Genomic DNA, 16,459 nt, shown 5'->3' on the forward strand with positions numbered 1-16,459 from the left:
CACTATGCATCTGGAAACAATGCCAAGTCTTGGCACCCTCTTTCAGGTAGTCAAAGGACAACATTCATAACTCAAGAGGAAAAAATGTCACTTTATTGTGTAAAAAGTATATAGTCCTGATTGTATAAAAAGTATATCCCTGCACCAAACATGGATGGTTGCTGCAACTGTTCTTCAACTTTTGAAGCTAACAAAACACACAATTTAAAATATGGCACAACATTTCACATGGGCTGCCAAAGACCCCTGGCATTACAAAGGAAGAGGCAAAGTGGAACAGAAAGGAAAAGTGGTTTGTGTATTCAGGCCGAGACAGGCTTAATTTCTGCTTTAAAATAAATTATTGGAAGGCAATCCCACCCGCAGCTACATTTTACAAAATATATTACTAAAAAACTTGTCATAAGATCGTATGCTATAGGCCTAACTTAGGCCATCATACTTAAGGCGTTAAGAGTCAAGCACTCTGATAACCAGAGTTGGAAGTAAAATTCCTCACAGTGAAGCCCTTTTCATTATTAATTCTTTTAGCACTTTCTCAACATGTGATGCTGAACCAGGCTCTGGTACGTCTCCCCCCAGCATAGCACAGACTGGAGCAATACAAGAACAAGTAATGAGCACTGTGAACCAGCACACTGCTCATTTGCATCAAGCCAGTTAATTTTAAGTAGGGTTTAACATTATTTTTGAAGCAGCCCATTAGTCTTCCCAGCAACAGCTGCAACCACCACTTAAATAAATTAGTAAGGATGTACCCAGAATCTTCTCCTGCCCCTTGACAGCCCTGGATCCGGCCCAAGCCTGGATCCCATACTAATTGGGATTGGGGCAGAGGCATACAGGCTTTGGCTGAATCCGGGCTGTCAAGGGGGCACGGGAAAGAGAGGAAGGCAGCAGCCTCTGCAAAACAGCACAGGGGTGTTTGCAAGAAGGCTTTTAAACAGCCCCACTCTGCACTTTGGCTACATCCACCTGTTCTCAGCAAGGAAACACTGGTAGTTACACAGTTGCTCCTCTTTTTGAAAGCCATTTTGGCTCATGACACATCACAGGTGGGGAACCTCCAGCCCTTTTGCTGTTGCTGGGCTACATCTTGCCTCATCTGTGACCATCAGCCATGGTGGCTGAGAGTGATGGGAGCTGGAGTCCATACTGTAATGTGGTGGTTGTTTTTATGTGCAGAGGATTCTATTTGAAGTCCTTTACTGGAGCAGCAGAGAGGTCAAGGCCAGCCCCAGCAGCTTCTAGACTTCTTTCCCCAACCTAAAACATCTGGAAGGGCAGTGCCTCATTTTGAAAAGGATGAGTCCAAGGTGGAGAACCTCAGGCCTGGAGGCCAAATTTATCCCTCTCTTATCTGTCCCTCAGGACCCTCCTCACAGCGCAACCCCTCTCCCAAAGCCCCACACTTCCCCAGATGTTTCTTTTGCCAGCTGAAATGTGTCCTTTAACCCTGATATTCCCTCTTGCTTAGCGCAATGGAGGATACAGAGGTGGGTTTGTGGAAACTAGCCTACAGTACACAAAAAAGTAAAACTTGGGTTAACTGCTCTGCCCTCTTTCACCTTAGGCCCTGCTCACTGCTGGTGGTTTCCAGATGGGAATATGGGCTCTTGTACTGGGAAAAGGTCCGTTGCCCCTAGGCAAGGCCAATGAGGGGAGCAGTAGTCAAGTTCTACGTGGAAGCCACTTGTTCCTTCTGGAAGGTTCTGCTACAGTGTGCCATCACACAAGAGTGATGGATGGGGCCTCCTGCTGGTTCTCATATCAAAGGATCGCAGCCGTCTGTGTTAGGTCTCTGTGTCTTCTGTGTAGTCTTCATTCTCTCCTCCTGCGAGTGGAAAACTGTTTGATTTCCCTAACAGTTCATAGTGGGAACTGTTGGGACGCCTGGAGAAGTAATCCTTATAGTTCTGTCGGCCTGTGGAGCTGCTGCAGCAAAAGTGCTTTATGTTGAACGCGGCGCTAACCAGAAGCAGCACAGATAAGACTCCTATAAACCATTCCTTACTGTAAAAAATAAAATAAAAATACTATTAATAATAATGGTAACCGATGAAAATAATAATCAGCATGTTTACAGTACCTTAACACGCCAGCCTGCAAACTGACAATAGAAGTCAAAAGATTCCCATTTCATCATTGTAATCACTTTGCTAGAATAGACTTGTCCCAGCGGACGAGGCTAGAACTAATGGCCTTCGGCTGCAGGAGGGGAGACTGTGCTTGAACATTAGAAGCAGCTTCCTGATGGCAAGGCCAGATGGACGAGGGGACCGATTCCCTAGAGAGGTGGTGAGCATCTCCCATGATGCAGATTCTTCAAAGCGGAGGCACACACTGCATAGTTAAAACTGGAATTCGCTCCCACGGGAGGCAACGATGGCCACCAACTTGGATAGCTTTCAAAGAGAGTTGGACAAATTCATGGAGGAAAAGGCTAACAAAGGCTACCAGCTGCCGTGGCTATGCTCCACCTCCAGAGTAATGTTACTGAATACCATTTTCTGGGGTTTGCAGGTGCAGAGTGCTCAGCTCCTGCTTGCAGCCTTCCTGTAGGCATCAGGTTGGCCACCGTGAGACCAGGATGCTGGTCTAGATGGGCCACTGGCCTGATCCAGCAGGCCTCTTCTTGTGTCCTGATAAGGATGGACAGCCGTCTATTGGGGGTGATCTATACTGCTTGCACTGGGCAAGGGGATGGACTATGCAGAGGTGGAGGGGGTCTTGTAGACTAAGACTCTGCGACTAGCTCTATTACAGGAGGCTAGAAAATATTACAACACACAACCACACTACAAAAACACAAAGCACACAACTTACATTGTAAACCCAAGGAGCACACCTTTCTCATCGGCCTTCAGCAAGCACTGCCCTGCAAGAGAGAGGGAGAGAGAGATGCATTTAGATGCTTAATTGCCAAGCACGAAGGACAAGGCAAATTTCCAATGCAGCAAATAGACTGGAACGGATCCATGAAGGCTTAATCGTCACGTCAGATCAAGAGCCTAGTTTTCTCTTGCTGTCCTGAAAGGGATGGACATGTCAGTTTGTTCAAGACGAACGCAGATGACAACTGTGTAAGGGGGTGGGGTGGCGACCAAAAAGAGACGACACCCCTAGTGCCCTAACTCGTTTCAAGGAATTCCTTCTCAAAGAATCCATACATTCCATCAGACTCGACCCACTTGTAATCTGCTCAACTTCAGCAAGCATTCAAAGATCAAGAAATAGTAACTTTGGCTCCAGTGCAACTGGAGCTTAAGTACCCTTGAAATCGACGAGATTTCCAATGGGACGCAAGCAGGTCTTCACTTCACCTGGCTCAAAGCCTCAATTTACAGTGTTTACATTCCTTGGGAAAGAGGCAACCCTGAAACGCACCAGGAAGAAAGTCCGCTTCCCGCCCCCCTTTTCTATACAGTGGCATCGTCCCATTTCCCCTTTCTTACAGCTTTTTGATCCGTCTTCTTCCCTTGTACGTTGCACCACTAGAAAGCTACCCCAAAATCCACAGGCACTCTGGAATGTAGACCAAGAAGAGGGTAGCTGGGATATATGAAGCCATCAAATCTCTTGGCCTATTCACCACGGTACTGCTATTCTGACTGGCAGCAGCCCAGGAGAGAAAGAGCTGTCCCAGGTATAACACCGCAGGCAAGAACCACATGGCTCAGGCAGAGCAACAGCTTCACATACAGAAGCTTCCATGTTCACTCTCCAGCACGTTTTGGGACTACAACTCCCATCATCCCTAGCTAACCAGACCAGTGGTCAGGGATGATGGGAACTGTAGTCTCAAAACATCTGGAGGGCCGAGGCTGCCTATGCCTGGGCTAAGGTGTGGAAAAGCACTGAGGCCTAATTTGATCAATAGAATACCTGGCCTCTAGAGAGCGGGGCTTTTATGCTGTACTTTAGAATTGGCCCCTTTCCTCAGGTTGGCTGTTTAAAAAAGGCTACCTGTCACTTGCCTCAATATGTTTTGTTTCTCTCAGTCAGCATGTTACACTTTTCTACTATTAAAGCTTTGCCTCATATATATATGAGTGAGGAGATATTTCCCTGGCAGGAGGGCTGATTTTTAGTCAGCCCCCTCCACAACATGAGAAAGATCCCTGCCCGAAGCCCTGGAGAGCAGCTGCCAGTCAGTGCAGACAATACTGAGATTGGTGGGCCAATGAGCCAGAGTCTAAATAAGGCCTCTTCCTATCTTTCCAGGACCCTTTTAAACAGGAAGCAAAAAGGCCAAGGGCCAAACCCTCCAAAAGAAAAGCTCAGGCTGTGTCTCCTTCTGAGTCACGAGGCCCTGAGCCACCTACCCCTGTCTACGTCGTCAGGCAGGGGGCATTCAGCAGAAACGTTGCAACTGCCCGTCTTCCGATCACAAGGACGCTGGTTTGGGCAGGGACAGGCATCCTGGCAGTTTGGCCCGTACCATCCGCTGGGGCAGGCTGAGAAAACAATCACAGGGAAGACAAGTTGGGGGTTACACAACAGCAAGCAGGCCAGGGAAACATGGCAGAATCAGGCCTGGCTCTCTGTCTTACAGCAGGGTTTTCAGGCACGGATGAGCAGCTGATTGCCAAAGCTTACAAAGCCCTTCTGCCTTTGCCCAGAACAAGCTGTTCTTACAGAGGCTAACCAGATACCTGTGGGGACACCAGAAAGCAGGACGTGTGTGCTCTTCTCCTGTGGTTTCTGGCACCTGGTATTCAGAAGCATGAATACCCCGACTGTGGAAGCAGAACCGAGCCATTGTGGCTAATAACCATGAATTTGTCCAATCCATTCATGTTAGTGGTCATCACTGCCTCCTGTGGCGGTGAGTTCCACAGTTTAACTGTGCACTGTGTGTAGAATCTGTGATGCAAACAAAGAAGATGTGGAAAGGTTGGACATTCTTCATCCACTAGCTGGCTCCACTGAGCCTCTCCTGTCAGCTAACTCGCCCATTTCTTCGCTGCTTACAGTCTTCCGGCTGTCCCAATTTCTTTGGAGCCCAAAGCATGCCTCCCCACATTAAGGAATTATAAAGGCTGGGAGGGGAGCAGTGACAGTCACAAGTACCAGGTGCAGACAGTGCTGTTTAACTCAGCAAGAAGGGAGTAGAGCAAATACGTTATCACCACAGCCAAGTTAAAATAAACAAATCTCTCACCTTCTTCACAATGCGTGCCTTGGTAGCCAGCTGAGCAATTGCAAGTTCCGTGGACAGGGTCACAGGCACCACCATTGAGGCAGAGGCACTTCTGAAGGCAGCCGTCCCCATAGGAACCAGGAGCACAGGCTATGGCAGGAGAGAGAGAGGGGGAAGGAGGAGACCACATGCAAAACACCATCAGGACTTTGGGTGGCAAGGAATATATATTTACTGTTTATTTGCTTCGCAAAAATTATATATAGCGCTTCATCCTACAAAAAGAAAACAACCTGAAATCCTTAACAAAAAAAGAATAAAGCAATAAAATTATCAGTTAAAAACCAATTCAAAACCTTCAGAAATAAGCTAAAAGCCTAATGAAAACACATGTCAGCATTCCACAGGTGTGGGTAGACTTGTCTAAACAAAAATGATTTTAGTAGGCGCCAGAAAGGTGCCTTCGCTGTAAGTACTCTGCCTGATGTCAATAGTGTGAGCCAAAGCGAAGGTTAAACGCTAAAACGCTGATTTCTTACAAATGCTGAAAAAATATTATTTGGCACTTTTAACGGGGCCAGTTCAGAGCAGTAAAGTGGGCTTATATAGGGCAAAGCGATCTCGCAGGTAAATTGCTCCCAAGCTGTTAAGGGCTTTATATACTAACAGTAAGAAACCAATTGAACTTGGCCTGGTAGGAAGCCAGTGCAGATCTTTGAGCAGAGGTGCTATATGCTGGTGGGGTGTCAGTCCCATGGGCAGCTGTGCCGCAGCATTCTGCACTGCCTGCAGCTTCCAGGTCAAGAGCAAGGGAAGCCCCAATATAACTGCATTATACCAAAGTAGACTACTTGTTCAATTGGTTCAGTACTGTCTGCACTGATTGGCAGCAGCTTCCATGCTTTCAGAATGACCGACTTGCCCAGCCTTCCCCACAGACGCCAGGATTTTTTATTTATAGTTATATTTATACAATTGATACAATGCAAGGATTGAACCTGGGACCCTTCTGCATTCCAAGCACATGTTCTACCAGTGAGCTGCTCCCCTCCCTTGTAAAGCAGGGATAGACAACGTGGCAGCCTCCAATGTTGCTAGACTACAGCTCCCATCATGCCTGGCCACAAGCCGCACTTGCTGGGGCTGATGGGATCTGGAGTCCAACAACAAGAACAGCCAGAGAACACCTGCTGGCTTTCCCTGCTACGAAGGGTCAAACACACACAGTTATTCCAACCTTGCATTTAAGCACTAGCCTGGTGACACAGATGGTAAGGACCTTGCATGGACATGAGTAAGCTGGATAAGGGGGCAGCTGTGGATCTCTCCATCCCCCACATCTGTCCCAGGACAGAAAATGCAGCCCATGTCGTTTCTGCAGTTTGCATAAGCTCCTCCTTCTTTTGGAATAAATCACAATAATAATTAAAAAACTCAGCATTTGGTGGCCACAATGCAGGCCACCAAAAGTGCCTCCCCCACCCCCAATACATGTAGCAAAGTCAAAACAGAAAAGTCAATCACAATGTAAGTTGCCCTGGAAATATATATTTACCGTAGTTAATTTCTATCCTGACCAAAGAATGCTTGGAGCAAGGAACACAAAGTAAAGCAATAAAAGAAGAACAAGGCAATAAAATCAATAAAACCGGAGAAAAACAGCTACTGCCAGTTCAATCAACTGCAGCGTATTTTCAAGGACTGTAACAATTCAGCTTATTATTTGGCCAAAGGGTGAAAAGTTTGTTTTGTTTTGTTTGAGTTTATACTCTGCCCCACGATGGCTGGGGCCGATGGAACTTGCGGTCCAAGACCACTGGAGGGCACTAGGTTGGCAAACGCTGCCCTAACTTTTGCAATTGGTTTCCCAAGTTACAAACTGATGCAATAAATAAATATTCACACAAACACACAACTCTACAAAGGAAGGATTGTTAGGGAGGAAATCCAGCTACCTTCACTGCAGTTGGGGCTCTGCCAGCCAGCATCACAAAGACATCCCTCTGCAATAAAGGGGGAAAGAAGAAATGGATGTGATTTTGGAGCAGTGAGGGCACAGAGAGGTAAGTTGTGGCACAACCGGGAATAGAGTCACCAGTGCCGGCAAAGGAGGGAATTCAGGACAGAACGTGGGATTTTCAGATAAGCCACGGCCAAGGGGAAATGGAGGACATTTGGGGAATATTGTTATTAAGCTAGTCACCTTATTTTTCAGTGACAACACAAAGCAACTGAAAATATTTGAAGAAAGTAACAAACACGTAAATACATTAAAACAGCATTAACAAGTCTAAAAGACAGTTCTATTTAAAAACAAGCAGACTAAACCAAAACAAAAAGGAAACAGAGAGTTAAAAGCCAAAGGCCAGTTTAGGGGGCGAGGGGGAGCCTGGGGAGCAAACACAGCTCTGTCCTCCAAGATGGGGGATTCAGGAGGAGTAGGTGGGAAACTGCCACCACTGCTCCTATACTGGATACCAAGAAGTTGCCTCACTCTGCCCAATGGTAGAGCCAGCATCCTAACAAATCAGAACAGGTTAGTCCGAGGCTGCCTTTAACCAAAAGAAAAAGAGGAGTAAAAAAACATCCCCTGCTATATATCCAAGGGTTTTTAAAAACCCCAATTTGCCCAGAAGCAGTCTCAGCAGGAGTCCCACTTGTTAATAGCAATGTGCTTTCTAGAACCCTAATTCTATAGGCAGCCTCTAAATCAAGGGTGCTGTAGGGACGTGGGTGGAGCTGTGGGTTAAACCACAGAGCCTAGGACTTGCTGATCAGAAGGTCGGTGGTTCGAATCCCCATGATGGGGTGAGCTCCGGTTGCTTGGTCCCTGCTCCTGCCAATCTAGCAGTTCGAAAGCATGTCAAAGTGCAAGTAGATCAATAGGTACCGCTCCAGCGGGAAGGTAAACGACATTTCCGTGCGCTGCTCCGGTTCGCCAGAAGCAGCTTAGTCATGCTGGCCACATGACCCGGAAGCTGTACGCCGGCTCCCTTGGCCAATAAAGCGAGATGAGCGCCACAACCCCAGAGTCGGCCACAACTGGACCTAATGGTCAGGGGTCTCTTTACCTTTACCTTTACCTTTACCTTTACTTGCTACAAGTGATGTGCTTCTGAGAGCCCCATCTCTATAGGCAGCCCTGACTTGGAGGCCGAGCACCTGTTCTACCTGACCCACATGCTCACACCTCTCCCAGCCTACGTGGCCTTGCCTTCTGTACAGATTCCATGCAGGGTGCAGTTGGAAGGGCCGCAGTCCAAGACATCGCATGCTGGTCCTTTCCAGAGAGCTCCATCGCACTGACATTCCCCAAGGACGCAGTGCCCATGCCCACTGCAGTCCGGAGGCTGGCAGGCAGGTTCGTGGACACACAGGATAGTCGAAACCTGCCGAGGGCAGCGCCACATGGGGTAAGGTTCGCTGGGGAGAAAGAAATACTGATTACACCAAAAGAAAAACAACAGCAGCCAAGCCAAGCCCTAGTACACATCCTGGCACTTCTTTAAAGCTGGGAGAAGCAGCGAGGTTTCTCAGCTGTAGTAAATTCATTTGACACTGATGCAGACCCACAGAAAACTGTCTCACCCCCCAAACATAGCCTGGCCACTTCAGGACCAGAAGTGTGACAGCAGGGGGCTCTTTCTGCATTGTCCACGAGTACAGGGTCGAGCTCCCCTTTAGCAAACAGCGACAGCACCTACCAGTGATCTGAAGGGTAACTAGCAAGCGTTCCATTCAAGACCAGGGTTGCAGACCCTCCGCCGTCCAAGTTGATGGCATTGACGACGCCTTGCTGCTTCAGGAAATCAGCCATATCCCAAAGGCTGAGGCTGTGCAAACGATTAAGGGGATAGCTGTGAGAAGATGCCTTGCATAGGCGGAAGAAGAGTAAGGGCTGGCCCTATCCTTAGGCGGAGGAAGGAGGCAAATGCTGGAGAGAAGGGAGCGAAAGTTAAGTGTTAGGGCTGGATGAGCCATGTGGCATGCTCTGTTCCCGGCCACGCTAGCCTGTGGTCCTTGTGTGTAGTGGAATGTTCTGGCACATTAACAGTGTCAATGCAAGATTAAACTGTTTGTATGCTAGGCTTCTGTACAAGACTTCACCATCTGCCTCAGGCAGTGAGAAGTCTTAGGGCAGCCCTGAAAAGAGAACCAGCGATTACTGTAGCACAGACAAGATAACAGCTTGAGGGTTGGGTTGGTGGGGACGACCATATATTTTCATGTGAGAGAGAATTCACGTACCACAGTAACCAACCTTCCAAACCTGGCTCTGCTTTCTTTAAGATGAGGGTCAATTCAGGTCATTAAAAAAAGAAGGCTCTTTCATATAGGCCTGGTTAACTAAACCATGGTTTAATTTAATCATCTGAACCTGCCCCAGTGCCTTAGCCTGTAAGCCATGGTTTATTGCACTTAACATAAACTAAGGTTTGCAAACCAACCTCTTAGCGTTATGGGCAAACCGGGATACATTACAGAATAATATTTGTCTGGTGCTAGGCAGGCCTGGTTCGTACATGACACTAAGTCCTCCAGGATTGTTTAAGCCTTAGGTTATTGTATTTTAGTGTTTTGTTGGAAGCCGCCCAGAGTGGCTGGGGAAACCCAGCCAGATGGGCAGGGTATAAATAAATAACAATAACAATAACAATAATAATAATAATAATAATAATAATTAGTTTGCTAAACAAACCAGAACCAAGTGTCCCTACACCATGGTTTATTGAACCACGGCTTGGTGTTATGCCCAAATCTCATCACTCTTTGTTGAGTCATAGGATGGAAATTCCTCAGACACCTACATGTTAAATGCTAGCACCTACAGTTGGATTCCTTATTTAACTTTTCTCCTGAATTGTTAAGTAAAGGTAAAGGTACCCCTGCCCGTGCGGGCCAGTCTTGCCAGACTCTAGGGTTGTGCGCTCATCTCACTCTATAGGCCGGGAGCCAGTGCTGTCCGCAGACACTTCCGGGTCACGTGGCCAGCGTGACAAGCTGCATCTGGCGAGCCAGCGCAGCACACGGAACGCCGTTTACCTTCCCGCTGGTAAGCGGTCCCTATTTATCTACTTGCACCCGGGGGTGCTTTGGAACTGCTAGGTTGGCAGGCGCTGGGACCGAACGATGGGAGCGCACCCCGCCGCGGGGATTTGAACCGCCGACCATGCGATCGGCAAGTCCTAGGCGCTGAGGTTTTACCCACAGCGCCACCCGCGTCCCTATCCTGAATTGTTACTTAAATAAAAAAAGCAAAACTGACCCACAACACATCAAGGAGACAAAGAGGCCCTCCAAGCAGAGCTCAATCTGAGGCATGGATCACCTACCCCACTAGGAGGAATGACTTCAAAAACTAATCAGACTTACCCCCTTGTATGTGTCTGCCCATCAAAGTGCGCCAACACCAGCTGTCCTTGCCTGTCATGCCCCACGGCTGTCCTGGCAGACACAGTATTGATGAACTTGTCAAACGTACCTACCACAAAGGGGTGGGGAGAAAGTGAGACAGAGTACAAATAGCTGAGAAACATAATCACTCTGCTACAAGAATGTTTTTTAAAAAAAAAAAATCACAGGGCAAAACCTCTCCTTGCAGCAGAATGGTGTAAGCATGTTTTGTTTTCTTAAATACTGTCTGCTTTAAGCTGGGTACCATCACAGCTCTGGTCTTTTGTTTTGCCATATATAAACATATGTATTTAATTTTCATGAGCATACAGACAAGAAACATAAATGTAATGAATCATTTGAAGAGAGAATACAAGAATTCAGTTTCGCTGAAGCGTGGGCATGGTGATTATAATGAAAGAACATTAAAAAAACCAGATATCTGGTTCTGGGAAGGAAATAAAAATTAATACGATTAGCTGCAGTCCATTAACCACAAGTCACTGGTGTGTTTGAGGAGGTGCAAAATGGTTTTCTTTGTTGCATACAAATTCAATTAAACAGTACCACAAATCACCACTTGTCTTTTTGATTACCTTTTCCTAATGCTTACATCTTATATCTTAATTTTTCCATTAGGGCCATGGACAGCCTTGGCCTTGAGCCTGCTGAGCCTGGGGTGGTCTAGAGCTTGCTAGGTCATGCCAGGACCTTCATGGAACATGTTCTTCCCCTGCCCAAGCCTTACTCACCAGAGGAACCAAGTGAATCCCATAGCTCTTCACCCACCTAACAGCACAGAAAGCATGGCGGGGGGGGGGGGCACAGAAAGGCAGTGGACTGAAGGAAAAGATGCAAGACACATCAGTTCCTCTCCAGTCTTGGGTGGCTACCAAGCCTTGTGGGTGCTTCCCATTATGGACAGATCAATACACGCCCCCTGTTATCGCTCCTCCTCACCTTCTGACCATCCAGTGCATCAGGCAGACAAAAGGAGAAGGCCCCTCCCCAAATTTACCTGTTTCCTGCGTCTCGTCACATTCCACCGCCCGACTCTGATTCACGTAGACCTCCCCATCTCGCAAGAGCCAGCCCACCCCACTCACAAGCTGCACAAAGGGATTGTCTTTAGCCAACACGTCCTCCTCAGAGAGGTAGCTGGAAAAGACAACAGAGGAGCCATGTTATAAGGAGGGAGCGGCATTTGAAAATATTTAAAGGACAATTCCTCTCTGAGAATTGTAGCTCTGTGATGGGAATAGGGATCTGCTTTCAGCATCTTTCACAAACCACACTTCCCAGGATCCTCTGGCAAAAGCCTTGACTGTGGTACAATACTGCTTTAATGGCCAGTGGATCAGGCTATCTCAGGAGGTGATAGAGCTCTCCTATGAGGCAGAAGCTGAATGGCTCTCCATCAGGGATGCTACAGTACACTCTGCACTGCAAACCCAGCCCTGAAGGGTGGGTTGAGCTAAGTGTGATCACCAATGTCCCTTCCAAGTTCACAGTTTACCATGATCCGAGGGATAGCTCAGGTGGAAGAGTATGAGACTTGTAATCTCAGGGTTGTGGGTTGAGACCCACACTGGGTGAAAGTTTCCTGCATTGCAGGGGGTTGAACTGCATGACCCTCGTAGTCCCTTCCAAACTCCAAGTCTGTGATCATGGTATCTCCCCTGCTTTCTAGGATTTCAGAAATCGTAGAAAGTCACTGACAGTCAGTGTTGACCATGCTAAGCCAGATGGCCCAATGGCCTGACAGGTACTATGTGATTTCCAGCTCCCAACACCTGGTTTAAAAGGAAGAGTTGCTGATTCCTTACCCAAAGACTAGAGTGCCATCCTTCCGGATGCCAAAATGAGCATTCTGAATCCCTCCAGAGGACTGGATGAGATGCCCATCGCTCACAACATTCCCAAGGCACTCTCCAGTTTTCGTGTTGAAGTAACCCCCATTCTGGGCCACAAGGCACTTGCCATGCCTGGCAGTCTCTTCCACCGTTGCTCGGCTGCGTTTACGGCAGCCCCCTGGCCCACCAGGCTCCAGCACAGAGAACGTCCTCAGGGGGTTCCTCACTGTAGTGAGATGGCCATAGACATGTCGACTATTCTGACCCTTTGGAGGGATGTCAGAGATGAAGATGCTTGTGACGGTCAGTGGAAAGACAGTGCTGTTATTGCTAGGCCAGGATTCATGTGTTGTGTTGCCGTGTCGGAGAGCTTGACAGTCCCGAACGTACCGATGGTGATGCCGCGGACCGTGTCGAGGTGGAAGATACGGTGGTAACAGGTCATCGTTCAATGAATTCCTGAAATTTTGCAAGTTTCCAATGTGAATCATACAGGTTCAGACTCACTAGCTTGCCCTGTCAAATCGTTTGCACCACCTTGCTTCCTTACAACATATGTCGGATACAAGGTTGACCCCAAAATGTTATTTGGAGCAAATTTCTAATAAATCTGTACAAAGCTGGGCCAAGAAATGCAAAACCCATATAATTAAATATGGACTGATAGCTGGTGTCCTCAGTGTTACTACCCCTTTAACTGAAAAGCATTGAATTACAAATAAAGTTGCAGAGTGGGACCTCCTGCTAGCTAGATATCACCTCCAAACTACGCAAGCCTCATAATGTTATTATTCTGTGAAATCTTAAATTCTAGATTACTTTTTTGAATTATCAAAGGATGCACTGAGGAAGGCATTTAGAACTTGGAGTATATTTGGGTGGAAGAAAGGCCATCTGTTATAAGACTGGTATCCATTAGGAAACACCACCTCTCCACCTACATGGAGTGAAGATCTTTCTGAGACAACGCCTCTATTTCACCACAAGCAGCTCTAATGAGCCATTAAAAGCCGTTCCATTAATGCTCAGGTAATAAACACATTAAGGGACGCGGGTGGCGCTGTGGGTTAAACCACAGAGCCTAGGACTTGCTGATCAGAAAGTTGGCGGTTCGAATCCCCGCGACGGGGTGAGCTCCCGTTGCTTGGTCCCTGCTCCTGCCAATCTAGCAGTTCGAAAGCACATTAAAGTGCAAGTAGATAAATAGGTACCGCTCCAGCGGGAAGGTAAACAGCATTTCCGTGTGCGCTGCTCTGGTTCGCCGGAAGCGGCTTGGTCATGCTGGCCCATGACCCGGAAGCTGTACGCCAGCTCCCTCGGCCAATAAAGCGAGATGAGCACTGCAACCCCAGAGTCGGTCACGAGTGGACCTAATGGTCAGGGGTCCCTTTACCTTTAATAAACACACTAAGTTTGCTCTTTTCCCATGCCTGTCATTTTACATCGAGCTAAATAGGCCAGGGGAGGGGCTGACCAAAGAAGAAACTCTGACTCAAGGGACTGCAAACAACTGCCACTAAGCAGGTCAGAAATCAAAAGGGCGACAGGCAAGATCAGGCTTGTGCTTGGATGAGGAAGCACACTTTGAGGGCTGAACATCTGTAAGTAGGCAGTTCTGTGCTAAACTAGATCCTAAGGAAACCCTAAGGAAACCCACATTGTGTAAGAAGATGGAGGAACACTCAGTGGATTTAAGAAAACTACTGCCCCCACTCACGTGTCTTTTAATGCAGCCTGAGAGCCAGAAATTAAGGTGCCCAGAGTTTTCTCCACCACTGGAAAAACTTCACTCAATCTCTGTGTTAAAGCAACCATTTCCGCCTGACAAAACTACCACCAAGTTCTAGAACAGAACTCATTTAGTTACAAAGAAGAATGTTTGAGAAAACTGGAGAGCTTCCTGCACACAGCCGCCAGATCCACAAATGTGATAAGATGGGGAAGTACTGATGTGGCAGGATAAGACGAATGAAAGCATTTTGTTAAGGCTCTCCCAAATTAAAAAAGTTCTCTGCAGGGACTTGTATGCGTATGCATATAGAATCTCTACCCTGAAACAAACAAACAAACAAAAACACTCGGGGAATACGGTGCTATTCCAAAATCCTCTCCTTGTTCTACTACCTTGCAAGCAGTGTTACTTGTTCAACGGGACATCAGCCCGGGTATTATCAGTTTGATCTCTTCGGCCCTCGTATCACCTGAGTTTCCTTCACGTACAAGCACAGCTAAAGATTAGCTAAATGCGGCGGGGGTGGGAAGAGCCGGAAACTCTCGCCCCCGCGCCCACAGGATGCTTAGAGGTGGAAAGGCTTCTCCTCTGGTTTGAGCACTTACCAAGCTACGGCGTGACCCTGAACTCCCAGAAGGCAGCGGAGCAGCACCATAGAAAAAACGACCAAAGCAGTCGGTCGCTGCCCCTCGCCTACTCTATACACTCGGCGCTCTATGGAGGCCGCCATATTGAGCCTGCTGCACGGTCACACGACAAGCCATCACGTGAAACTATTTCAAAAGCTGCAAAGCCAGGAGCGGAAAAAGGAAGCGTGGTTTCACTGCTCCTTCTGGTGGCCAACTAGCGGAGTCACAGGATTTGCTCGCCTGAGATTAGGAGGAGCAAGTGTCTTCTTGTTTTCGTTGTTGTTGTTTATTGTTTTGTCCTTAAGGCGGCCACTTACGCTGGAACAGGATGTGTATTTGCATAAAATTTGCATGTGCTGATTTGATGCAAATACTATGCTAATTTGATGCAAATTTAGAAATAACTACTGTAATTTAAACAGACATACCAAATCTCATCGTGATGGGAAAGACTGACCCCGGGGGACCAGTGTGCCTTCTCTGTCTAGGTGCTATCTCGCGGTGGGCAACTGCAACCCCCCCTCCCTTTTATGACTTTAACTTATCTTTTAAGTGGGTGTTGGACCTGACAGGAGAGCTGTCCTCTAACAGCACTCCAAACTGAGGGCCATCTTCTGTCAACTAAGACACACTGTCACCCACCTTACAGTATAAAATTTGACACCAGGCAAACCGCAAGGGAAGGGGAAGGTGCTGGGTTGAGGAGGGAAGGAATATTTATTTATTACTACATTTATATCCCACTTTTTCTCCAAGGAGCTCAGTGATTTGAACCCTGCTCTCCCAGCAACTAGTTCAGCATTCTAACCACTACACCACATTTTGATTATCCCAGCTACATGTTGCTTAGGGCTGGGTGCAGGCTCCATTGCAATAGTGCAGCTAAGGCAGCAATCCTGACTAAGGTCACATCCACAGCAGACACATTTTCCCCTAAAGACTTGGGAACTGTAGTTTACCCTTCACAAAGCTACACTTCCCAGAACCTTTAACAAACTACATTTCTTGGGATTCTTTGGGATTGATTGCTAAAAAGCGGGTTTTTGCATGGAAAGCTCCAGAGCCAAAAAAAAAGATGCTCTGACACGGAGCTTTAAAGGATGGACCGTGTCTGGAAAGGTAAGTGTGGATAAGCTGCTAGTTTCACTAAATTCAGTAGAGCTTTACTCCCAGGTAAGTGGGGCTAGGATTGCACCCTTAGGCCATCGTGTCATTTCCACTCTACCTTATTCCAGTCCTCTAATGGTATTTCGTTGGGATAGACAAGCAGTTTCCACCCACTGCTTTGCACAGGTTGCTGCTCTGTGTGATGATTTTGCATTTGACCCTGGGACTTGCTTGCCTATTAGTTTCCTCAGCTGTGTTTACATGAAGCAGGTGGGGATATGAATCTGTGAGCAAGGGACAGCACATCACAAATCACTGGCCTAGCTCCTTTGTCTGCCCATTTAACCCACCCAACCACACCCAGCACCTGTTGCCTGAGGACAACACCCCACTGTCTAATGTTAGGGCGGGCCCTGAAATCTGTCAGCACCCCCACTTGCAGAGCAAAGGTGGAAAAAGTGGATAGAGAGTCCCCCCCCCTCTTTAATTGTCATAACACTAGAAACTGGGGCCATCCAATGAAGCTGAATGTTGGAAGATTGTCAGGATAGACAAAATGCTTCTTCATGCAGTGCATAGTTAAGGCACCAAGCAAAAAGTT

General features: G+C 47.4%; 1 protein-coding gene across 2 annotated transcripts; it reads right to left on the reverse strand.

Annotated features, from left to right (window-relative positions):
- Nucleotides 1-71: 71 nt before the first annotated feature.
- Nucleotides 72-14,893, reverse strand: NAGPA (N-acetylglucosamine-1-phosphodiester alpha-N-acetylglucosaminidase). Of its 2 annotated transcripts, none has more exons than XM_080981974.1 (11): nucleotides 14,728-14,893; nucleotides 12,364-12,849; nucleotides 11,556-11,695; nucleotides 10,517-10,625; nucleotides 8,848-8,976; nucleotides 8,358-8,566; nucleotides 7,099-7,146; nucleotides 5,165-5,293; nucleotides 4,330-4,457; nucleotides 2,827-2,882; nucleotides 72-2,013 (listed from the first exon to the last, which is right to left on the reverse strand). In XM_080981974.1, the coding sequence occupies exons 1-11, from the start codon at nucleotides 14,850-14,852 to the stop codon at nucleotides 1,794-1,796; spliced, it is 1,779 nt and encodes a 592-aa protein (XP_080838100.1). In that variant the 5' UTR covers nucleotides 14,853-14,893; the 3' UTR covers nucleotides 72-1,793. The 2 variants fall into 2 exon arrangements, with proteins under 2 accessions (XP_080838100.1, XP_080838099.1); XM_080981973.1 differs by having other exon boundaries at nucleotides 2,827-2,878; nucleotides 4,326-4,457.
- Between the last annotated feature and the right edge of the window lie 1,566 nt (nucleotides 14,894-16,459).

The sequence above is a fragment of the Podarcis pityusensis genome, assembly GCF_964106645.2.
Source record: "Podarcis pityusensis genome assembly, chromosome: 14".
In the NCBI taxonomy this organism is placed as follows: domain Eukaryota; kingdom Metazoa; phylum Chordata; class Lepidosauria; order Squamata; family Lacertidae; genus Podarcis; species Podarcis pityusensis.